Source organism: Nanorana parkeri, unplaced genomic scaffold (assembly GCF_000935625.1).
Source record: "Nanorana parkeri isolate BGI_ZX_2015 unplaced genomic scaffold, ASM93562v1 scaffold29, whole genome shotgun sequence".
Taxonomy (NCBI): Eukaryota; Metazoa; Chordata; class Amphibia; order Anura; family Dicroglossidae; genus Nanorana; species Nanorana parkeri.
Window position 1 is genome coordinate 1,052,771 of NW_017306297.1, and position 26,094 is coordinate 1,078,864.

The 26,094-nt window shown below is 37.9% G+C and overlaps 1 protein-coding gene across 1 annotated transcript in view; it reads right to left on the reverse strand.

The window, feature by feature from the left end:
• Window positions 1–26,094, reverse strand: part of LOC108795838 (probable cation-transporting ATPase 13A4) — a 62,686-nt gene that overhangs the window by 23,215 nt on the left and 13,377 nt on the right. Inside the window, exons 4-15 of the mRNA XM_018567158.1 lie at window positions 24,556–24,626; window positions 19,102–19,182; window positions 16,399–16,468; window positions 16,171–16,305; window positions 15,065–15,137; window positions 13,336–13,467; window positions 10,892–11,062; window positions 10,134–10,291; window positions 6,200–6,388; window positions 3,269–3,330; window positions 1,436–1,586; window positions 1,254–1,337 (exon numbers count right to left, since the gene is read on the reverse strand). Coding sequence (XP_018422660.1) covers window positions 1,254–1,337; window positions 1,436–1,586; window positions 3,269–3,330; window positions 6,200–6,388; window positions 10,134–10,291; window positions 10,892–11,062; window positions 13,336–13,467; window positions 15,065–15,137; window positions 16,171–16,305; window positions 16,399–16,468; window positions 19,102–19,182; window positions 24,556–24,626 — 1,377 coding nt within the window. The remainder of the gene's footprint in view (window positions 1–1,253; window positions 1,338–1,435; window positions 1,587–3,268; window positions 3,331–6,199; window positions 6,389–10,133; window positions 10,292–10,891; window positions 11,063–13,335; window positions 13,468–15,064; window positions 15,138–16,170; window positions 16,306–16,398; window positions 16,469–19,101; window positions 19,183–24,555; window positions 24,627–26,094) is intronic.

A 26,094-nucleotide genomic window follows, 5' to 3' on the forward strand; every position in this document is an offset into this window, starting at 1 on the left:
CCATATGTGGGGGGGGGGGGTAATATGGTGCTATTCTGAAAGAAATATTAAATATTTAGGTCTTGAGGTATGTCACAGTCCATTTTGAATGGGCAGCTGAATCTGACACAATGCACCTCAATGCACCAAAATGCAATGCTATTGTATAGACCTCATGAATTGTCAGGGGTTGCACTTAAGGTCCTCTATAATTTATAAGTTGACCACCACTGGTTTAGCTACTATGGGTAGGTATAATTTTGCTTCATATTTTTTTTTATGATTTAGACCCATATATGCTTACAAACTACTACGATTCTGCTAATTCAAAAAACAATGCAAGCAAAGCAATAATGTCAAAGTGCAGTAACTCATATTGACCTATCAGAATTCACTTAACTAAAGTCAGCAGTAAAAGATACTTGTAGGTTACTATAAGTACTACAATCTGTAGTTATTTGCACTTTTACTGAATAGGTCAATTTATTTGTCAGGATATCATTTACCATTCTGTTCTCATTTTTCTCATGATATATAGCTTATATTCATTTGATATTTTGGATTTGTGATACTAACATTGATCCTGATTTACTAAAGAAGAGCATCTACACTTTCAAAATTAATTTTCCCTTATCTTAATGATTAAGGCTATGTCCACACCATGTCCAGACCAGATCTGGAGCAGATCCTCAAGCGCAGTGCAGTGCATTTTTGATACATTCCAGTGCAATTTTTGTTTAGCTTGAAATGGGCTTTCAAGTGCAGTCATGTGCGTTCCAGTGTGTTTGCATGCATTTTTTATGCATTTACATGTGCATTTTGGACCAGAGAAAATGAGACAATCAGTATTTCTTTTGTCTGGACCGGAACAGAATGCGCTGGTGTAAACAGAGCCCAGAAATACCGTAAGGATACATTGGGATGCCTTTTTGGTCCAGGAACAAACTGTTTCGGTACTGGACATGATCCGGACATGGTGTGAACAAGAGATCTGCAGAGGGAAAATTCCTTTTGCAAAGAAAAAAAAAATCACATATCTTCGTGAATAGGGAGGAGTTGTGCCGACTTCAATCATCCGAACATGTGTGAGCAAAAATCCTGTTTCTTTTTCTTTATATTTTATTGCCCATGATTGACTATTTAAGATAAGTGAAAATTCACTTTGAAGGGGGGCATGCTGTACTCCTTTAGGAAATTAAGCCCAATATGCTATATTTAAAACACAACAGAAGTGATGTTTTTCAATTTTGTTCAATTATGTTCAGAAAACGTACATGATATGATCCAGGCTGAGGTCGTACAACCATATTCTGGGTTGAGGATCCCTCGTTATCATTTGTGCCAGTATCCTCTAATACCTGTATAAGTGAAAAATACATTAAATCAGCAGTATTATTTACATTTTTAGCTTGTGTTTGCAAATGTACAATGAATATGAGTGTATCGTTTATATTACCCAGCCAGTGGCTTCAAACATTTTCAGGTCCAGAGGATCACCTTGTAAATTTCCATCAACCATGATAAGAGAGTGGCAACTTGTCATTGATCCAAACAGGGGCCCCCAGCAAAGCTCATTCATCTGGTCATGTTTAAGAATGTTCTGGAAACTACAGTCAAAAAAGCACATTTTTCAAAATTCAGATAAGGGAGCAGTGTTGTAAATATATGTAATGCTTTCATTCCATTCTAGCTGATCCTTCTTTTCAGCAGAGATCACATGACCAAACACCTCAGCTTTATTCATCCCCAAAAAATGGTTAACATAGCATTAGATTAACGTATAGTTAATTTTAGTATAGATCCAGTTTAATGACACTTGCTTTTATGTTCCTGATCCAGAGATCTTCTAAATGTTGTCTCCCATTATCTGTGCATCACTTGCCCACTCCTCTGCTTAAGCACTGTGAAATCCTTACTGGGTAAATTCACGGACAGAGAAATCCCATGGGACCCAGCCTTTTTTCTCCTCCACCATAACTCCTTCCCCAGAAAACACTATAAATTGTCTATCCTTCCACACCTCCTGAACGCAGCACGCTGCTGTATTCCAGCGTTGTGGAAATCGTCCCAGGCACCCACGATGTCCATGTGGCTTCACAAAGTTGGAGAGGTGGAGAGAATGGAGGACCTGGTCTGGTCCGGAAGAGGCCAACATGCTAGACACTGCAAGACGTGGTTCTATTGGACTGACTTTACCCAAACGGCCGAATTCACCGCCCTACTACAGAACTCCTCCTGAGGGAGTGAGCGGCAGCCACGCAAACAGCGGACTTTGCCGAGGCTTGACATATGACTCACTGTTGCTCATCCTCCTTCTCCCGCCTTCCTTCTCCCCCTCTCCACTCCCTCTTCCCCACCCCAATTCCCCCTCTTTCCATATCTATATGTATTTATACATATATATATGTTTGTTTGGTTCTTTTTTCCCCTCTCCTCCCTTTCTCTCTCTTGGTACTGGTTCCTGCTTTCCCTTTCTTCTCTGAAATCTGATTCCCTAACCCCCCCCCCCCCCCTTTTTGTGGTATCTCCATGTGGTACCAGATCAACCGACAGTTTACGGAAAAGTAGCAGGTAGTGCCGTTTGGCCTCTCAGGCTCCCCGGGACCTACGCCAATATTTCCACCTATTTCAGGAACACCCTCAATTATACGCTGATCATAAGCTAGCCAACATGCATGCACATGTCTATAGCTACTTTACTTGACTATCGTCAGCCGGGTCCTAAGATAGCCACATAACTGTTGGTTGCATTGTAAGTCCTGATACTGCGGAAGCTCTAGCCACATACCACTATGTTCTGTTTCTGTATCTCTTGATATATTACCTGTATTGTTTGGAAAATGTGAAATAAAGAATTTATAAAAAAAAATACATCTGAAACCATGGCCATGCTGGGGGCATGGCAAAGATGGCAACCTTGGGCAGCAGTAGTGGGCAGTTACATGCAACCTGTTAAAAGCGCAGGCTCAGCATCACTGAGTAAAAGCCTCTCCCTGACCACTGCCTTTGTTGCATAGGCAGGCACAGTGGCCGTCAGCGCTATTCTCACTAATGTAAGGCTGTATCACTGGGCAGGCTCACCCTTTGGGCTTGCCTGTGTGAAGGGCACAGAGGCTGGGCAGGGATGCTCTGTGATTTTATCCGGTTCATCGTTGCTGAGCTGCACAAAAGGAGTGACTGATATGGAAACTCCAGCCTCAATGCCACCCCTACTGTGCCTCCCTGAGTACCATTTGAAGTGGCTGCCTGAATTGGCCTCATTGGTGGCATGGTCATGTTTGAAACTTACCATGTTCCACCAGATGGTATAACACCCATTAAATCAAGTCCATCTTCTGTTAAAGTGCCCGTCTAGATGGATGACAAAAAATGGATTAGAGGTTGTGCTGTTATAACAGGTGTGTGAAGAAAAGACAAAATGCACAGTCATGGTTAATATTTATATTAATGTGAAGTGAGAATTTATGTAGTTAATTTCCTTAAGCATTATTATCATATTACAAGTATAGCTGGTTAACATACTGCCATCTTGTGGGCATTTTGGTTATTGCACCATCTTTTTCTGTGTTCCCTCCCATTGTATGATGTATTTCCCTTTTCTTCCTCACATTGTCTTATGGCATCAAAATGACTACTTGTCTCATGGCCACATGATAAAATGCTTGCATGGGGGGAAACATTACCATGTTTTGACCTACAAATACCGTCTGTTCAATCATCTGCAACATCATGTTGTCTGATGTAACCTGCTGCAATCAATAAAGCTTCATGAATGAAAAGGTATTTGGTGAGTTCAGCTATCTGATAGAGATTGTCCGCCGTGATTGTATCTGTTTATACAGGTCAGGCATAGAGGTCTCAGCAAGGGATAAATAAAAAAAAAACGGTTTGGAGTCAGAATAGAGGTGCTAAAATTAAAAATATTATGTAAAAATGATAACGTCTCTTATTTCTATCTGATTTCTTTTATATTAAAATTTGGTGATAGTTTGATGTTGTAATATTGCTGGAATTATTAAACTTTGCTAAGGGCGATTTTTGTATTTTGTAGGAAACTTTAACCAGAGCTGGTTGAATGATTGAATGGTAATCAGATGCTAGGAAACAATCCACTAGATAAGATAGTTATTTACACATACACACTCTTGTAAGCATTTATAATGGTTCTTGTACTTCCCTTCAAAATATGTGAGAATTAATAAAAAATAACAAAACCTGGGCAATTGAGCATGTTTTGTTGTCAAGTTCATTTGTACCCATCAAGCCATGAAATTACATATAACAAATTGTAGGCATACCAAATAATATGGTAACATTATTAGGGGAAATACATTTTAACTTCCCAAAAATACTGACCATGTATATGCAATATAGAATGGATTATGAATTAGCACAACAGTGGCTGTACAATGGCATGAGTGAATAATAATATGAATTATAATATCCCAATCATCATTGTTTTCCTTCCTGCTCACTGGAGCAAATACATCAAAAATGTGAAATATTGAAAACATTAAAATGAAATAGTAACTGGGCTCCAAATTGATTCATACAATATTAAGTCCAAAAAATGGTTTATTTGAAAGGAACCTTTCAGAATAGAAACATGGGATCTGCCATAGCTGACATTTGTTTTAAGGTGCAGGCTTCGTGTCCTTCATTACTACAGAGGGGGCCACCAACGCAATACAAGTATACAGCCAGAATATTTCTCCTTTAAAGTGTATGTAAAACCTAAACTTCTGTTTAGTATTGGATAAGGTAGGAGCCTGTCAGGATTTTGTGGTTTTTTTGTGCTCTAGGTCCTACTGGGGAGATTTCCCTTCACTTTTTGTCCCAGAGACACAGCAGGGCATAAGAGGTCTCTATAAGCTTTCCAATTGACTTTTTTCCCATCATCTCCTCTTCCAGTGACCACTCTAAAAATCTGAATTTCCCCTTACTTTCTGTAATGGAGACGATGGCCGCAAAGACAAACGGAAAAGGTTACATTCCCCAGCAGAGGCACAGACAGTAATATAAAACTGGCAGGAGTTCTAAGCATTACAAACTCATCCAATACTTAAAAACATTTGACTTTACATTTGACTAAACTTTAACCTCTTGAAGACTGGGATGTTAAACCCCCTTCCTGGCCAGGCCATTTTTCAGTATTCAGCACTTCGGTACTTTGACTGACATTTATTCGGTCATGCAACGCTGTACTGAAATGAATTTTGTATCTCTTTTTTTTTTTTTGAAAGATCGAGATTTCTTTTGGTGGTATTTAATCACCACTGGGGTTTTTATTTTTTACTTTTTTATTTTACTTTTATTTTTGAAGGAAAAAAACACAAAAATGTAGAAAAAAATGGTTTTCCCTAAATTTTGTTATAAAGCATTGCAAATAAATACATATAGGCCAAAATGTATTCTGCTACAGTTCTTTGATCACGTCGGATAAATAGATACCAAACATGTCAAGCCCTGCAATTGCGTGCGCAATACCATACCCAAAATTGCCCACAGGCAACATTTTAAAAGCTCTTACTGCTCATCAATTTAGCGTGAACAGTGATATAGAGCCCTATAATTATTGCTTGCACTCTGACAGTTGCGGTGATATGTAACATGTGTGTTGAAATTGTAATTTTCGCACATGTTTTTGATGGTATGCGCATGTACGTGGGGGAATTTGAAAAAAAAAATTGTGTTTTTTTTATATGTGAGTTTAATTTTTCAAACTTTATTTTTTTTTTTACATTTAACTACATTTCTATCACATAGGGGGCTAACAGGCCCTCTATACTATGACAGGACCTCTTTATGGAAACATCAGGGAATGTCGCCTATATACCACTTAAGAAGCAGATGAAGCACAGATCATGCTACACCAGCTTCTTCTCCGGCTACAAAATCTGGATAAATGACTGAAAGCTGAAGTGATGTAATACACATTGCTTCTGCTTTCAGTGATCAGAGAGGAGATCAGCTGCTGGAAGTGTCAGCTGTGCCCATCTCTTATAAGCACGATCACTCATTTCTACTTACTGCTACAATGGAGATGGCCAGTCCTGCTTATCATGGTTGCTAAATACTACTGGTCGGGTTCCAGTGCTGTTTAACTTTCATCTCCTACCATATTGTTAGATTTCAGGACTCAAAACAATGCAATGGAATTGTTAGTTCACGTTTTGTGCTGTTGATACACCATTTGTAGAGATGAATATTTCATATTTACTTTGTCAAAACAGAACAGGTTAAGCTGGCCACACATGTTTATTCTGTCCGGACTGATGCAGAAGACACTCTTCTTCTTTAGTCGGCTTTGGGCATAAATAATCCCAACTGTCAAAGCTGCTGGAATGATTGGACAAATCGCAGATGTCAAAAGGACAAGGGATTCCACAATAATTCTCCCCACAGAAACCTACGATCAAAGAAACATATTTAGTACCTGTGACATTGAAGACGGTTAAGAAGAAAGGTTCTGAAAGTGCTTATTGGACCTTGCCTTTATTTTATGTCTCACCTTTTGTGTCATATGTACAGTGACATAAATATTTAGGCCTTGGGTGATTTACAGAAGAACACTTTTTTTATACTGGTTGACTATGATGCCCAACAAACACCCATCCAAGACCAGGGAAAATGACTGATTTTAAAATTCCTTATATGCGGACTGGGTTTTTCTAAAGGCTTATTGTAAAGATAATAGTTACACAGCAACCCTGCACCTCCCCAATCAGCAAGGCACTATTAGTTAACTAATATGAAAGGTCCAGCTGGTGAACTGTTGATGATATGTTTGAAGGCATGCGATGGGTGTGCCATGTGTTCTAATGTGCTAGGGTGACATTTAAATAAGAACTCCAGAGAAAGAAATCCTTAACCCTTGAAGTGGGTCTACCCCTTCACTGCAAGGGTTAAGTGCTCATTAATGTTTAGGTAAAAAAAAAAACCGTTATATTCACATAAACCTCCGATCTGGCAGGCTATGACAGCGCTCCCTCCACTTCCTCCGCTGCAGCAATGGAATGTCCCTCAGCGTCCTCACGTCCTATACACTGAATGTAATGACTCGAGGATCCTTAGACCGCTGCAGCAGAGGCCGACCAGCTCCAAGGATCAGGTGAGTACACTTTTATTCAGCCCCCTATAGACAAATAAGCATTTAACACTTGCAGTACAGGGACAACCCCACTGCAAGGGTCAAGACTTTAAAAAAAAAGTTTTTAAAGATTTCTGCTTTAAGTAAATTGAAGATGTGGTTTACATTTATCCAGATTTTCAAAATCCGAATGTTGTGGTACTTGTTGCATATATACTATGGAAGAAGAATTGCACTGAAGTCATTGCAATAAAAAGTGTTTGAAAATCCCTATGCTATGACTTAGTAAAACATATTTGCTACTGTAAACTATAAGAATGTTTGGATCCACCAACTGGATTGTAAATATTCAAAATGTTTGGATAACTAGTTAAAACCAAGTCAGGTTTTTTTTTTATCTTTGGGGGGGAGGCGGGTTGTACTCTGGATCCTATCAGGGAGATTACCCTTCACTTCCTGTCCCAGAGAGACAGCAGGAAGTAACAGGTCTCTTCAAGCAATAAGATATCCCTTCTTAGTTGTCACCAGAATAGATTTTCCAATTACCTATTTTCCCCTCACCTCCTCTTCCTGTGACCACTCTAAAACTTTGGATTTTCCCTTACTTTCTATAATGGAGACAATGGTGCAAGGACAAAAAGAAAGTGTGAAACTCCCCAGCAGGGGCACAGACAAAAAGGTGTGCCATAAAACTGACATTTTTGCAAGAAAAAGTGTTTGAAAAACACTACGCTATGACTTAATAAACATATGTGCTACTGTCAACTAACATGATGTTTGAATCCACCAACCAGATTGTAAATATTCTCAGAAATCCCTAATACATGCCGGGGAGCATTAGGGTTCATTTACTAAACAAGGAAACTGTTCACTTGAAATTGAAAAATGCAGGAAAATTCTTCTTATAAAGCGTTAATACTTGCAATGATCCAGCACAGATTCAATCACAAATGATTGTGTAAACCACCATAAATAGTAGGGGTTCATTGTTTTATCACAATTGATTTTATTCATAAATCACTCTATAATTCCAAAAACATAAATACACATATTTACAGATAATTACAAAATAAATAAAAATATTTTTATAATTACAATTATAAGAAGACAAAAGGTACATAATTAAGAAAGAACTCCAGTTAAAAAATGTCATTAAACATTGCAGCGGGGCTACCCCCACACTGCAAGGGTTAAGTGCTCGTTTTTGCCTAGGGTCAAAAATAAAAAAAGTTATACTCCCCTGATTCTTAGAGCTCGCTTGCTCTTAAGCTGGCCATACACCTTACAATTATCTGCAGATTTTCTGTGGTCAGATGGAAAAGGTGCAACAGATTCCTCCATCTACGCTAAACTGTGTGGATGGAGTAATCTCCACCTGGGCCAATCTATTGCACTTTTTCCATCTGACCACAGAAAATCTGCAGATAATTGTAAGGTGTATGGGCACCTTTAGACTGGTCCTTCCAACCTCATCCCCACGCTGCAGCAGTCCAGGGTCCCTGAGTCGTCGCATTCTATACACAGTGGGGGAATTTTTCAAAGCTGGAGCAGACAGAATATTTTACCCTAGGAAAAAACGAACACTTAACCTTTGCAGTGTGGGGGTAGCACCACTGCAAGGGTTACAATTTTTTTTTACCAGAGTTGTTCTTTACCTTTTAAAAATATTTTTTTTAAAACAGGCAGAAATACGGGCATAATTCAACCAAAGAGAATTGATGGAACATTTCTCTTCTTGTCTGATCAGATGCTTTTTCAATGTTGTTGTAATGTTTATGGCTGGCATAGCAGAAAGTGACAAACACTTGAGAGGCACAAATTAACAGACAAAATTAGCATAGACTGATAGATAATGAAGGACAGACGTCAATAGTAAAAGGCATGCCTTGATAAATTCCCTGGTTAAATTAGCTACAACCATGGTACAGCAAGGTGTGCCCCGTTTGGTAAAGGCAAAGTTATGTCAAATGCAGACTTTGCACTCCATGCAAGGTCCACTTTTTAAAGGAGAACTATGAGGTGAGTGCTTTCCACTCACCTCATAGTTCTAGCCGACCTGTGACAATGAGACTGTCACAGGTCGGCACGGTAGATCGGGAGGTGAGCGAACACATACTGGGCGGATCCCGTCAGCTAAGTCGTGATCCGCTCTGGCTGCGGCGTCTCAGTATACCGCGAGCTGTAGCTCGCGGTATACTGAGCTTAGGGTAACGGGAGGATGCTAGTTTGTGTCCTCCCGTTACCCTAAGGAGAACTATGGGGAAAAACACTGACCCCATAGTTCTCCTTTAAGTGTGTACCCACTCCTCCTTGCTGAAACACCATATGAGACTTTAAAATAATATATTGTACAGGGAAAAATCATCCTGCCAATAGGATCCCAGGGAATGCTGAGAACCCCAAAATTTGTGGGAAGCCACTGCAGGAGAGCGCATGATCGCCTTCCCAGCAAGATCTCAGCTTATCACCATTTCCTGAGATCTTTTACGGTAGGAGCATGATGACAACCTCTACAAACTTTATTTGTGTTTTTATTTTTTTGACGTTTTATGCAGTGTTTTAGCAGTTGGGAGTGCGGCCATTCTTAAAAAAGTGGACCTATGTAGGTGCAAGGTGCACTCTAAAGTCTATGTCCAGCCAAAACTTTAGTTTTTGAAAAGGGTGCAGAAGGATTGGAACCCCTCCAATCTGAGGCTCCACTAGAGAGATTTCAGTTCAAATACTGTGCTGGTGACAATGGTTCTACCAGACAGGAAGTGAAGGAAAATCTGTAATAGAGACACAGACAGAAACAGAAAGCTGACACAGGTTCTAGGCTTCCTCTACTTTAAAGCCTGCTAGTATTTTTTCATTTTCCTACCAAGAATATACAGTATTTGACAATGAAAGCATCAGAGCTTGTGTCAGAGAAGACAATGCTTGTGCTTAATTTTCTTCTTTTAACACCACTTAAGCCAAAAACTAAAATCACATAAAATGGAATACCACTAGCATCAGCATTGTGTCATTGACATCTCTCATATTCTGCTGCAAGACAAAAGTAAATACAGTCATATTGTAGTACCTGTCTCTGTGCAAATATGATGACAGCGTAGACTATGCCAACAACTGCAAGAAATCCCAAAAATATGAAAAACCATTTTACATCTCGGTGCAGTTTGAAGTTTAGAGGTTTGGGATACAGTATAGATCTCACCATGTCACCTTTAGTTGTGTTAAATCCTAGGAGAAAATACAGTTGAGAAAACAGTGTTATTTAACAAAGGACTCAATATTTCAATTCCACCTACAGTATGTATGATATATTTAATATGATCAAAGATCAAAAAATAAAATCCAGAAACATGGGGATTAGTGTGGCAGCATCATTCAAATGGGGTGATTACCATAGGAGAGGAATTGTCCTTCAAAAGAAATTTAACAAAATGATGTACAGTATATGCAAATATCTGTACAATTCCTGCAAAGCGTATGGAATGGAACTCCTGCAGTTGTCGAATGGATCTAATGCCAATGGTCATTAATAAGGAGTAAAATGTTGTAAAAATGTGTTGTGACCACCAACTGAACGAAAGTGGGTCAGAGTTTAGAGAGTACAATGTGATTTTCTTTCTTGTTCTTGGACATTAGTGGGTTAATATGTCATGGAAGCTGTTATCACAAACCATAGCAACACGCATAAATCATCCATATACAGTATCTGGAAGTTTTTTTTGTTTTTTCTAACAAACTGTCAATTAAATATTTGTAAGATGTCAATTATGAGCAATTAGCTCCATTCCCCATTTAGATATTCTGGCAGTACCTATAAAACAGACTCACCGGTCCTTAACACAACAGCTTTGGCTGGTCCTTGTGCAGTGGATTCTGATCTTATAACTTCAGTTCCACAGAACAAGACATGGCGCTTATAATCTTCTCCACTGTACTGCATCCAAGGCATTGTATTATCTACATGTGGCAATTGAGTTTTTGTCACAGGAATGCATTCCCCTGTGGAAATCCAAAAATAAGAGTTAGGCATACAGATGTATTTTTTAAATAGTGATGTACAAATGTGCAATGACCAAGACCAACTAATAAGATTTCATCTTCAATTAGTTGAAAGTTGAACACACAGAGAAATACACAGATTCATTACATATAAGGGAGCCATTTTATCTGACAAAAGACTTGCATTTCTGTCCATCCAGATTTGAGATTTATACAGCTTTGTCTCACCACACAGTCCTATCTAGTAGGACAGGAGACCTTATGTTTGTATGCTTTAGTTCAGTAACACTTACAGGTCTCCTCAGCCCCATCCTGTAAACTGACAGTGAAAGGAAAAGAAGCCTTATAAGCTCATCTCTTTGTCACTCTTTTCTCTCCTCCTATCAGCATGCTTCTTGCACTGCAGCACAACTGATTGGCTCCTTGTGCTGCTTCTGCCTCCCCCACTGAGCGCTCTGATACACAGGGACTGCAAGATTACATAGTCAGGTTGAAAAAAGACATGTCCATCGAGTTCAACCAAGGCTGATAGTAAGTCAATTTAGGTATTTACACTGCTTGCATTTATACAAATACATTTATTAATTTATTGATGAATACAGAGCTGCATTATTTTGTATATTTTATATCTGTACGGGAGCAGAAAGAGGTTGATAGCAAGTCAGTTCATGTATTTAGATTGCTGTATTTTAAAAGATTAATTTAAAGAGGAACTTTACCCATATCTTTGAAATGACAACAAATACACCGTTAGAAATGTTTAGTAATTACAATCTACAAACACATACTTCTAGATAATTCCAAGCTTTGTATTCTTTACATACCTTATTTTTCTTTTCCTCCCCATTCCCACAGTGCCCATTTTTACGAGGGACAGATTAATAGTGATCCCTTTACTTCCTGGAAATCTGACACATGTGACTAGGACATGTGACGATGCACATCATCTCAGGGGAGAAAAATGCCTTTGCCTAAGATCTCGTGAGATTACAGATGAGATTTCCCAGCAATGCTCTGCTGATGTAACCTTCCCAGGATGCAACGCTTGGGCACATTATATCACTAATGCCCAAAAGGACCAGGAGGTGGAAAAAACAATCATTGTAAGCAAAATAAAAATATGTTAATTTAACTATTAGATGTAAGATGATTTCATATCAGCAAGCAGAGCTGCATGCTGAGGTGATTTCTAGTGAGAGGGGGTAAAGGTCCACTTTAAGGAAGTGTGAATAAAAACAAAGCTCCAAAAATGTGTGTCTTATATATCTGCCAGGAGTTCTTTTTTAAAGCAGACAATACAAGTAAAAAGTATTTCTGTATTGGTTGTTAGTATCAAGTACACATTTTTACATTTCTTTTTTCAATAAAATCCCTAAAATTAAAATGCATCTACACCCAAACGCAAAAGTGTAATATATTGCAGCCTATCAATCCTTAAGGCTCCATTCACATATAGCGTTTGCGTTTCCCGGACGGTTTTCTGCGCGGAAGACTGTACGGGACAAAAACGCTAAAATCTGCACAGATGCGCTCGTTTGCGGCTATTAAATAGCCACAAACATGAGGAATCTGCTGTATTATCGCGCTTATACTATTGTTTTTTTCTGTTTAGAGCGGCTCCGCATGTATCCATACAGCTGAATATGCACGGACTGCTACTCCAGTGTGAATGGAGCCTAAATGTGGCGGCTGCATTAGATTTCTTTTGTTAAGCTTTTTCCCCTTTAATTTCATCTGGTGATCCGGCCAGTGGGTCTATTATTTTTCAACTACATTTAACAGACTAAACTGCCAAGGGAAAGTGGCAGATAGAAGGATGAGACAAACCATTGAACACTGTTGGGAGCGTTTACAGTGGTCAGCTGGTTTTTGAGTTAAGATACAGTTTAAATACTGCTTACCATACAAAAGCATCACGCATTCTCATCTCAGAAATTTGGGATGTATGAAAGCCCTATGCTGAGTACTATCAGGGCTAAGATGTCATCACTGGAAACTATCATAGTGTAAATATGGGTTGCAGAAAATATACTGGGATGGAAAACAGCACAATGGTGAGCAAGTATGCGTCTCTTATCAGTGTGTTATTTAAATTAATATGCAGGGTTACCACTTTCAACTACTAGTTTAAAGTATTTTTTGTTTATTTTATTGATTGAGCTGATATTTATTGGCATTCATTACTATAGCTCTGATAGTGTGTATGCCCTATCTGTAACATGGGCGAAGCCAATCAGAAGCACTGTGTTTGTTCTGTAAATAAGATTACTCACCCGTTAACATGCCTTCATTTACAATACATGTCCCATTGATTAAAATGGCATCACAAGACATGAAAAAGTTCTTGCCAGATAGAATAATAATATCTCCTGGTACTAGATTGCGTGATTCTATTTGGTTGTATTCTAAAAAGCAAAAAAATGAACAATAAGCATTGCTTAAGAATGTAATAACATCTATGTGAAGGTTCTTCTTAAATTACAGTACATCATTTGAATTAGTTTACCTATTATAGCTCTGCATTATTAATTTGCAAATGAGCAAACTGCATAAATGCAATCAAGAAAAACATTTTAAACACTAATCATATAAAAATGTTGATATTTCAATTCTAGAATATCTAGTTAAAAATGCAAAAGATATACATCAATAAATAAGAAGAAAATAAGGGATGTTTTATCAATTGATTTCAGCTGTTTCAGAATAAACATAAAACAAGTTTAGTCAGTTTCTTATTTCTTAAGGGGACCTTGTCACCAAGCTTAAAGTGCCACTAAACTCAGGAAGGTTAAACCTTAAAGGATAAGTTCACCCTTTGCAAAAATTAAAGAAATGCATAATTAATATATATAATAATTTGCATTTCTTTAATAGTTGCATTCAAGCCTTGAAAGCATTGCAAATGTGATCACTGGATCACAGCTGCAAACCTCAGGCTTATGCACATTCTCTCCCAGGCAGAGCTCGTATGGAGGTTGAGAGTTTCAGTTAGGAGAGATGTGGGGAAGGACGGCTGGACTTCAAACTGCATTAAATCACCTTATACCACGTCCAGCTGTCCTCACTCTAGGTAGAGCTGTCGATATTCCTGCATCTACCTAAAGGGAGGGAGGGTGGCTGGATGCTGAAACACATTAGATCTTCTAGGCAATATATGCATCCATATTTGGATGGAAATATAGATGCATTTAGAAAAGTTGGCATTATTGGTTTGTCTGCCAAAACATAATAATTCACCCTTTCAGCACACCCCTCAGACCCATTGATTGGTCATGGTATGTCTGTAAACGCTCTCTTCAGAGACCAGAAAAGATGGCTACATTTGAAGCTTGGAAGGCGTTTGTCTTCAGAAAACTGCAAAGTATAATGAGGATACCAATATATCAGATTGGAAGCAAATGCAAGTAAATTGGACACTGCACAAACCAAGACCAGTTGTTGCTTATATTTTTTGTCTGTAATATATTTCCTTGCACCATTTTTCCTTATCTTTCAGTCAAACCATATTTAAAAACCATTCATCTGAATCTCGGAATGCTCTAAACAGAAACTAAAGAACTTAATGCCTCTTTGGAGAAAACTTCCTTATTGTTAACTCTGTTATATTCTTGTCCAGGCGTGGTTGCAAATGATACAGACAATTCTTTAAAGGCCAGAGTTGCAGCAGCAGATGTTGTAAATGGTGCGTATTTCTATTAAAACAGGTGATGTCATCTACCTTGTGTGTGTATACTGTATATGGTTAACTGCAGAGTTAACCTGCCACAGTGACAATCATTTTCATTCTGTTGGTGCTCAGATTGTTATCCCCCAAGCCGGAAAATCCCTGTGCTTGGTAAGATCGAGAGTGCAATCATCGCTGTTACTATTTCTTGTAAACATAATTTATGTAAAGGAGAGGAGACTGTGCTGTTTTTATACCATTTCTGCACCAATGACTGTACTGCTGTTTACCTTATATAATTGCACCATCCTTGTTTAAATTAATTATTCTAAGCTTACCTTCATCTCTTCGACTTACAGTCACCTTCATATTATTATGAGCTTTCACCAAATTGTGTAGCTTTGACGATTGCTGTCAAAATAAACAACAAAAATGTATTTCACTGGTAATCAAAATATTAATACAAATCTGTAAATTTTGCATTCACTTACAACTTACGTGAAAAAATAGAACAATTTCAAATATGGAATATAAGAAATAGAGAGATTATGTGATGAGAACTGCACCTCATATTGTTTTGTGGTTGTATACCCTAAAGACATGAGATCAGGAATTAAGTTTGCCAATCACAATCAAGATGAAAATTATTTTCAAGCCCTAACATTTGCAAGGACGTCAATGGAAGTTTGTACTTGTTTGAATGCATTTAGCATTGAGAGTGCCACACAGCATACAGAGCTGCCATTGGGATTAATACAATCAGTTAATTTTCCCTTAATAAAGAAAATGATCCTCTCATTACATGTCAAGAAAAGAGTTTAATTCATTGTGCAACACTTTACTTGATGCAAGTTCGGATGTAAAATCTTAATGGCCTCACATGCTTTGTAATCATTGTGGTGATGAGCAAATATCATAGATACCTAATAAATATCTTCCCAACCTTAGCTGGAGGCAAGAAATACTCACACCTGGATGAATAGATATTTTAAGAACTATTAGCTAGAGTAAATTAATTTTTACATAACCTTACTTACTTTCGTCTTTTTAACTTTTAAGGTGGAGCTAAAAAGGATTATAGTAATAGGATTAGGAATACATTTTCAGCAAAGGGCACAGAACACGTGTGACTACACCTAAAGAAGAATTAAGTACAATAATTATGGCTCCTTTCATATCATTAAACAGATGATACATATTCTGCCACCTAGACTTTTGAAGGAAACCTGTCATGAGAAAAAAAAGAAGACTGTCATTTCTGATTTCCTTCTAAAAATGTTAGTAATCAGCATGAAAGCCACCAGGCAACTAGCACCTGGCAACTGGCATATTCAGAAAGAAAGGTCCCCCTCACACCAAGTTTTTTTTAAATACAGTTTTAAATGTAATTTTTTAAAATATTATTGCTGGACTGCTTAGAAGACATACATGGGACAATATTTACCTGCCTGAGCTCCATGAGAGATAAAGTAATAGTGCAGAAAGCTAGGAGAAGGATTGCAATGGCATAACCCAGATACCCTTCAGCCAGCCATAGGACCACAGTGAAGAACTGGTACAAATAGAATAAGTTTAAAACCTGTGCAAATAAAAAAGTCAAAGGTGTAAGACCATAAAAAGTAAAAAAACATGGACATTATTATAATAAAAATGAATACCCATGTGGACAAACCTTGTTAATTAATAATTTCCAGAGTGGTGCAACTTCAACTTCAATAGTGTTATGTCCACATACTAATCTCCTACAGACAGCGAGACAGATAATAGCAAGATATTAAAATAATTAATACTAGTTATATATAAATGAATTCCAAAATAGTATAATTTTAGCCACATGATTTTTGAGTAAAGCTGATGTTATCTACTATTTTAGGGAGCAGAAAATGGAAAGGTTTATAGGGGTTGGCTTACAAACCATAGAGAAGCAAACTATTATTGTTTATATCAACCAGTCAGATCTCAGTTTCTATTTTTGTAGCACAGGCAATAAATCTGACAAGGAAAATAACCTTTGCATTCCTAATGTTTCTTTTAATATATTAAATGTTCCAACTATTCAAACATTGCTCACAACTCTCAGATTCAGAACCTCAAAATACGGTACTGTATATGCCACATTTTAATGTGAAATTTATTTTGTACATGAATCCAGTACAGAACATAAAAAACAAATATAACAATCAAATGCAATCCATAAATAAATACAATGCAGAAAACAGAAAAATAATACATTGAACTACTGAGGTATAAGGTTTACAAGAATTTGAATGCAGCAGTTTATTCATCTGCTTTGGTTTCCATCAATAGAACAAACCCTAAACTATGAGAATGACCACAGTGTATGTGATCATATGATTGATTGTTTCCAGGGTCTCTACTCTATAAAGAGAAGGGCAGAAGAAGAAATCCTGATAATGTTTTTTATGATTGGCAAGAACAAATTTCATCCTAACTATTCACTAGTTCTCCAAGTAATGATCAGAAAGTGTCAGATGCTACCTAAAAAGTGACCTTTGTAACTCAGTCCAGCCAAAATTGGTAGATTTTTGTTCTGATTTTGAGTGGTTACAAAGGTCATGTTGGGTGTTTCTGAATGCTGTGGACAAACGCAACTGACGCGTTTAGTTATTCAACCCATAGCTTCATGAGTATGGTACTTTATCAGTTACCTGCTCTTGTTTCACGTAAACCATCCATTATAGACATTTAGCATTGGTCACCTGGACAAGAAGTGAAGGGAGTTCCCTCCACAGACAGAAAGTAATATAAAAAAAATTATAATTTAAGATATACTAGGTGGGTTGATTACTAGGGGGTACCGCATCCCGTTATAATATAAATTTGTCTCTGGCTCATTTAACATATATAAATGCCTCTACGTATCCACATCCAATTGTCAATTTGTACTGTATAGCCATTGAAACACATACGTAGCAAGCCACACACAAGGTGTATTCCAAATTTAATTAAGGTAAAGGCAGTTGAATGGCATTGACTCAATGCATTTCATGGATAGTCTGTATGTTCTGCTTTATCAGGAGTTAGCTGTGGCACTGTTTGAATATATAAAATTGATTTTTAACATCTATACAGAGTGTAAAACATAGATCACAACATAGTATTATAACATTTAATTCTTTGCTGTTTTTGATATCTGACTGGAGGGGATTATTCAGTATTATCCCTATGCTCATTCACAAACCTTTCAGCAGACGTTTGAACATATCTGGCTTCATGATGGTTCTGTTATCATATCAAGTAAGATAATTAACCTATTCAAGGGTGGTCTATGTTTTATACTCTGTATGGATGTTAAATATCCAAAATATATATTTAAATAGAGCCTCAGTGAAGTCCTGATGAAAAGCAACATACTGTACATTCAAGAAACGCGTTGAGTCAGTCCCATCCAACTGCCTTTACAGTACCTCAATGGAATTTGGAAAACACCTTGGAGTGTGGTTTGAAACGTATGTGATTCAACTGGTATACATTACAAATTGACATACAGTATATATGTTAAATGAGCCATTCTCATGACTTTGCACATCACTTGTTTTTGTTCTTTTAAAACGTTGTGCATATAGATAAAATTTGATAAACTGTAATACAGTGTCTACATGTGGATACCTTGAAAGCCCAGCATGAAAGAATGAGAGACAAATTTAGATTTAAAAAAACCAAAAACAAATAGACAGGTGGTGGGGAAAGGGTCCAGTTCCACCATACCTGTATCTGTGCCTGGAACAACACAACTTCATGGCCCAGACTTAACATTCTTTTTAAGCAAACAACTAAATTACTGTTGTCCTGAGTCTAATGGACATAAATATCCTTAAAGCGGACCGTTACCCATATCTCTAAAATAACAACAAACACCCCTTTAGAAATGTTTAGTAATGACAATCTACAAACACATACTTCTAGATAACTGCATGTTTTGTATTCTTTGCATACCTTATTTCTCTTTTCTTCCCCAGTCTTCTGACAGTGGCTTTTTACTAAGGGTGGATTACTAGCTCTCCTTTTACTTCCTGAAAATTGGCACATGTGACTAGACATGTGACCATGCACATCATCTCAGGGGAGGAAAATGCCTTTCACTGAGATGTGATTTTCCTGCAATGCTCTGCTAATGTAACCTTCCCAGGATGCAATGCTTTGGCAAACTAAAGTAATTTCCCCTTTCAAAGCAGGAAGTGAATGCTCTGCAAGTGTAAGTCTTTCAAAATCACAGCATTTTACACCTGACATGTCTATGTTATTATTAATCATCATACATAGAGGGATGCATTTTAAAATTAGATTTTTTAGTGTAAAGGTCCGCTTTAATATAATATATAAAAAAATAGTCAAAAAGTAAAGCATTGCTCACCTGATGTCTTGCTCTTCTTTAATTAGACCAGATCCATACTTTGAATGTAAGCTATAACAGGAATGTTCATCCTCCAAAGTTCTGAAATTCCACAGAGAGTTGCATTGAAATAAATGATATGCATTTACACTTTTATTTTTTTTTACTAGACACTAGAGCTAAAGGAATGGGCATTTTGTACAATTTATGTTGTTTGAGCATCAATAGTGAATAAATCCAAAGATCAGCAAAGTATAAAAAAAATTCTAGCACAGCTCCACCTTTTTTTAGATAGCAAAGCATATCAAATACCTATTTTTCAAGCAGGTTCAGTATAACAACTCTCTTGAGCTTTGAACAAAAGTGGGTTTCATTTGAAATTAGTTGCAGAATCAATGCTAGTCACTGTGCACTTTGTATTTGGGTGAATTAGGTCAGTGGACCAAATAAAGGTTCAACTATTAGCAGCTGAAGTTTAAATTGTCAGAATTCCGCTGACAATAAGCATATGTAGCAGAACCATTGGCCCTGCTGTGGACATAATTATTAGTATATTGAGGTAAAAAATAATAGGGTGTAACGTGTGATAATAGCACGCAAAAAGCAATGCCTGTTCTTAAGCAGGGAGAATTGTATTTTTTTCCCCAAAAAGTGAATGTACCTCTGATTGTCAAGGAATAACATAGGTAAATAGATAATAAGCTAGTTAAACTTAACCACTTGAAGTCCGCGGTGTTAAACCCTCTTCCTGGCCAGGCCATTTTTCAGTATTCAGCGCTGCGGTACTTTGACTGACATTTATTCGTCATGCAACGCTGTACTGAAATAAATTTTATATCATTTTGGGGGGACAGATAGAGCTTTCTTTTGATGGTATTTAGACACCACTGTTTTTTTTTATTTTTTTACTATATTAAGGAAAAATTACCAAAAATTAAAAAAAAAAAAAGTTTCCCCTATATTCAATTATAAAACATGTATGATCTATTATTATCCAATTTTTTGCTAAAATATGGGGTCACGTCAGGTAAAAAGACACCAAACATGTCAAACCTTAAAATTGCACGCGCCTGTAAAACCTCAAAAAACTACAATACCCAAAATTGCCCATAAAAGCTTTTACCGCTCATCAGTTTAGTGTTATCAGTGATTGGTGGCCCTAAAATGATTGCTCTCACTCCAACATTCACGGTGATATGTAACATGTGTAGCGCAATTGTCGTTTTCGCGCGCTGGAGCATTTGAGGCGTATTGACGTTTATATGTGCTTAAACATGGGGGTGGGGGACTTAAAGTGACATTAAACCCTCAGATTTTTTTAACATAAACCAATACTGTAATGTGTGCCTTACTGTAATCCATGGTAGTTTCCCTTCTCTTTGCTGCTCTTCCTTTTAAATCCTCAAGTCTTCTCATGCTGAGGGAGAACTTCCCTTTGCAGCTGAGTGCCTCTTCCTGTAGTGCTGGCTCAGGTTGTAAACCTACACACAGACACCATGTATCCATTTCAGAGACAAGGCAGTCTGCTGCAAAACAGAAGTTCTGCCCAGCATGAGAAGACATGAGGATTTAAAAGGAAGAGCAACAAAGAGAAGAGAAACAACCATGGATTACAGTAAGGCACAGATTACAGTATTGTTTTATGTTAAAATAGCTGAGGGTTTAATGTCACTTTAAAGATTTGTGGGGGTTTTTTTTACTTTTTTTATATGTGACTTTTATTTTTTTGTTACTTTTTTTATTTTTTTTACACTTAATGTTATTGCTATCACACAGGGGATAACAACCCCACTATATAATAGCAAAGGCACACAGATAGGTCCTCTTTATAGAGACATTAGGGGTCTCTAAGAACCCTAATGTCACCTGGGGACCCCAAAAGAAGCTGATGAAGCTTCTTCTCTCTGGATATAGCAGCCAGAGGACTGACAGGTGAGGTGATGAAGTGATGCGATACACATTACTTCCGCATTCACACTACGGAGGGAGATCAGCAAGAAGGAAGATGCTGATCTCTTTCCCATCTGCCTGCTGACACCCTCCCGAGACGCAGATGGGGCAGCGTATCCTGGGATTGAAGGCGAAGGTGCAGGAGGGGGCGGCAGCGGTAGAGCGATGGCGGGACTAGAGGAGGGGGGGTGCACGCAGGCAGCACATACAGGCGATTCCATGTTAAACTGCCGGTAACCGCTGTTTACAATGGACAGGTTTTTTCTGCCCGAGCAGAACAAAAAAGCCTTCTATTTACGGCAACCTGCCAATGTGAGTTTGCCGTCCGTCTGTTTTTTCACAACGGGCTGGGAACATGTATCTTTAAAAAAAAAATATTTGCACTTTACATTGTTTTTACCTGGGTTATTGTTTCTTGGCTTCTTAAGAGTTAACATTTGTACTTGCTTGCCCTTCTTTGTAATGTTAGGAGAGGTTGTGAGTGGTGAGGGGTTTGTAAACCCGGTATGTACTGTGCTGGCTCATGTCCTTATCATTTGTAAATTAGATTTAAACACTTATTTTTCCTAACAAAGTTATTTAAAGCGTGACTTCTGCATTGTATGTTAATGAAATTAATAACACAATCCACAAATTTTAAACATAAGTCTTTCTAAGTCTTAAGTACAGTTCACTGTGAAGGTGCTCAGGAAAATCTGAATTTAGCCATCTTGCCTGCTGCAACAAAACATCATGGGGTGGGGTTTTCTCAAATGTGACTTCCAAAGTGGAAATACACTTTAAAGTAGCTATAATTTAATTTAATAACAGCATATGAAGCAGGTATGGGCAGTAAACCAATCAAAAATTAAAGTGACACTAAACTCAGGAGTTAAATCTTAAAAATGCATTCAAGAGGCTTAACTATTAACACATTTTTGTTCCCCATGGTCCCTGTGTGCCTTGTTAAGTAGCCACCGCTCCAAGCTCGCTCCAGTGATGGACTACAATCTCAATACAAATTAGTAAACTAAACCTGAGTTTGTAGTCCATCATGGGAGCGAGCTTGGAGCAATGACTAATGTAGCCCCCCTCCAGAAGGAAGGACAGTGTCAGCATGAATTCAGAGATGATTTGAGGATCTATAGCTGAGTGATACACAACTAAGTTACATTTTTGTTAATAGTTAAGGTACTTGAATGCATTATTAAGATTTAACGCTTGAGTTTAGTATCACTTTAAGCCTTTCATCACAGCAGTAGCATATTACATACTGATTATTACAACAACTTTAATGAATTTAGTCCTGACTGCACATTGAGTACTATCAGGACCGTCTATATAATGAGGCAGCCTGAGGCGGTTGCCTTGGGTGGCATCTTGATAGGGAGGGGCAACAGTGCCCCAGGTTGTTAAGAGCTGTTAGCAACCTGTGACGCTCTGTGTGGTGGTGCCCAGATCACTGACACAGGGCTGTAGCTACCATGGGGTGAGTGAGGCACTCGCCTTAGGCGCAGCTTATTGGGGTTGCAGCCAGGGCCTTGCCCCCCTTGCCCTGGAGACAAGGCGAGCACAGGGCACCAGGCGGCCAATACAGCCACGGCTCGGCAGGGAGGAGAGGAGCGGCACAGGCTCCAGCTTCTCCTCGTATCCCCGCTGCTCTCCCCTGCCTGTATGGGCAGAGGACTCTGTGTTCTCAATCTCTTTTTCTATTTCTTTCTGTTTAGACCCCTGATATTTCCCTGAAGCCCCCCAACAGTACAAATCAAATATAATAATAATAAAAAATAAGTAATAAAAATACAAAAACACCACACACACACTCACACTCATGCGCACATATTATTAGACATATGCAAAGACTAAAAATGTGTTTCGAACTAAATGAAAGGAAACTAAAAAAGTTTTCATTAGTTTCATCAAACCAAAAATGTTATGCTATTTTGGATTTGGCCCCCAGCACCATCCTGGAGGTGGGGTGCATGTCGTCACATGACACCGTACGTGCGCGGCATCGGGTGGCATAACATGTCTGTTAGCGGGGGGCACAATTTTTTGTTCTTGCCTCGGGCGCAAAAGGAGCTAGCTACGGCTCTGCGCTGACATCAACGGTTGTGTGTCATTCCTCCATCCACACTGAACAGCGTGGAAGGATGAGGCTTGTGCTGTGTCCTTTGTATTTTGACAGTGGTAGGTGTGAGCCACTGAAGAATACTCGAATTGTGTAGAGAAAAGCCCAGAGTACTTTCCACTGTTTAACTGCTCCCCTTGTCCTATAAACAGCTGGTTTTAATGGCAGTCAATATTATTTTTGATCCAGTTCTCTTTTAATTAGTTCAACAATTTGGATCCACATTTGCCAGGGGTCCTGGTCACTTTTCTGATTTAAATCTGAAAAAGGTATTTCAATTTCCCAAAAGAGCACCTGCATGAAAATTAATAGATGGAATAAATAATTCAATAATTTAGATTATCAGACATTTAAACAACTTATGTAGTTATAGCAGACATTAAATGACACATAATATAACAGTGTGTTGGGGGGGTTGGATTAAGACCCCTCCATTCCTGTGTTCGGGTGTGTCAGCTTTGTTAAGAAAAAACAATACTTTTCAGGTGAACTATGTACATAGCAAGAGTGTTATCACACTTCATTGCAGAGTGTTGCCTGATAATGTTCCTTTGAAACAGACACATTATTTTCAACCACTTGCTGCGTCCTGAGTGCTAAATGAGATACTTATTCTGCTACAAGGTTTTTGTACATGCACATCAGATTCAGGATTCATGACATTCTTTATCAGCACACAACAGATATAGATGGAAAGCATAAGAAAGTATCACAGTCATGTCACAATAGCCAGTGTTTCATTATTGAATAGAGCCCCGCTGGCACTGTAGAAAGTGTGCTGGTGAAGAAGAATACTCTTTGCAAGGTTGATAATGCCTGCTATGACACCACTACAGAACTCAACATCTGCAAGTGCAACTGGCATATTATCTTTTAAGATTCAGAAGAAAATCAAATACAGTATGTATTTGTGTTGTTTTACTTACATTTGAGTTGCATTATTTGATTCTATGTTACATTGAGCTACTTCTGAATTATTTTGATCTGCCTTCACATTAACATTGAATTGTATGAGTAAAAAAAAAATAGCTCAGGCAAAACCAAATACATTGCATTGCATAGAGAATAAAACATTTCACACCAATTCAATGCTCAGACACACATGACCAAACGCACAGGTTAGACCTAGAGCAATTGATTAGCACATAGAACATCCCCAGTGTTGATATGGTTATAAGGAAGCAAAAAAGTCAGACGGATGCAGTTGGGCATATAATAGTAACATTTAAAAAAAAATGACAAATTAGCTTTTGTAGAAATTATATTTGTTGTATAATTTTTAACAGAACATTTAACAGAACTGGGAGTCTTTACTGACTGGTAGTCAGCACTTATGCACTGAAAGCAAGTTTTACAAAGTTTCACTTCAATAAAAATTTTAAAGCAAGATATTCTTCAAATATTCTAAAATGTACCCAGTTTTCTGAAATTCCTTTTTGTAAATGTCCCATACATATTGAATCTTCTGTACCCGAATGAATCTTACCTGTAAAGAGATATTTTTATTTTAGTATTAAAATTAATCTCACCTACATGGAAAAGTAACAACAAATATGACCAATCTAATTACAAGAAGGCATAGTGTATGAGTAGGTGTGGTATCCATAGATATTAATTTCTTAATTAATAATATATGTTAATCTTCTAACATGGCATGTCACTTGTTGAGATAGTAAAAAGTCAAGCGCATGTATTGGGTGTAACAGATTTGTAATATATCTTCTGGTAAGTTTATATAGGGCAGAAGCACAGTGATTTACCTCTACAGAAGGTAATAAAACAATCTAGGTTAGGTTTAGCTGGCCATGCACTGTTACATTTCTGAACAAAAAAACACATTCCTCCATCCAACGCTAAACATACAGTGGGGTTTCCTCAAATTTGACTGTGTAAGTGGAAATACACTTTAAAGTAACAATAATTTCATATAAAAACAGCATAGTTCTGGGCAATACACCAATTCAAAATGAATTGACACTAAATCTTAAAAATACATTCAATTCCCTTTAATTATTAACAAAACATACCTTATTTGTGTATCATCTCTGAATTGGTGCTGACACTGTCCTTTCTTCTGGAGGGTGGCTACTTTTGTTCCCAATGGTCCCAATGGTGTGTGCTGTAAAGTAGCCACCACTCCAAGCTCACTCCTGTGATGGACTACAATCTCAATACAAATGAGTAAACTAAGTAAACCTGAGATTGTAGCCCTTCATGGGAGCGGTGGCTACTTTACAGCACACACAGGGACCATGGGGAACAAAAGTAGTCACCCTCCAGAAGGAAGGACAGTGTCAGCACCAATTCAGAGATGATTAGGGGATCTACAACTTAGTGATACACAAATAAGCTAAATGTTTTGTTAATAGTTAATGTACTTGTATGCATTTTTAAGATTTAATGCTTGATTTAGTGTCACTTTAAGTGTTTCATCGCAGCAGTAGCAAATTACATACTGATTATTACAACAACTTCAATGAATTTACCAAGTGTCAAGAGCTGTTAGCAACCTGTGATGCTCTGTGTGGTGCTGTCCAGATCACTGACATCAAAGGTTGTGTGTTACTCCTCCATGCATGAAGCTGGTGTCTTTTGTATTCTGACAGCGTTGGGTGTGAGCCACTGAAGTATACCAGAACTGTGAAGGCAGCTGTTTGCCCACTGATTTTCCATACAGCCCCTTGAATTTTCTGATCAAAGGATGCCGGGCTGAAGGGTGTGGAAAGGGATACCCACTGTGTGAATTTTAGCTGGTTGATCAAGAACTGGACATTTTCAGACAGGTACAGTCAGCTTAAGTAATGTCTAGATTGTACAATATGCACATTCACATTGGGAGAACAGTCCTTTCTGTGCATGTTCATGAGGTCTTTCTTAAATGCATCTGCAATTATAACTTCCCTGTCTATCAGCTGTCAAGAAGAAAGTCATACTGACAAGTGTGAGACAGCTGT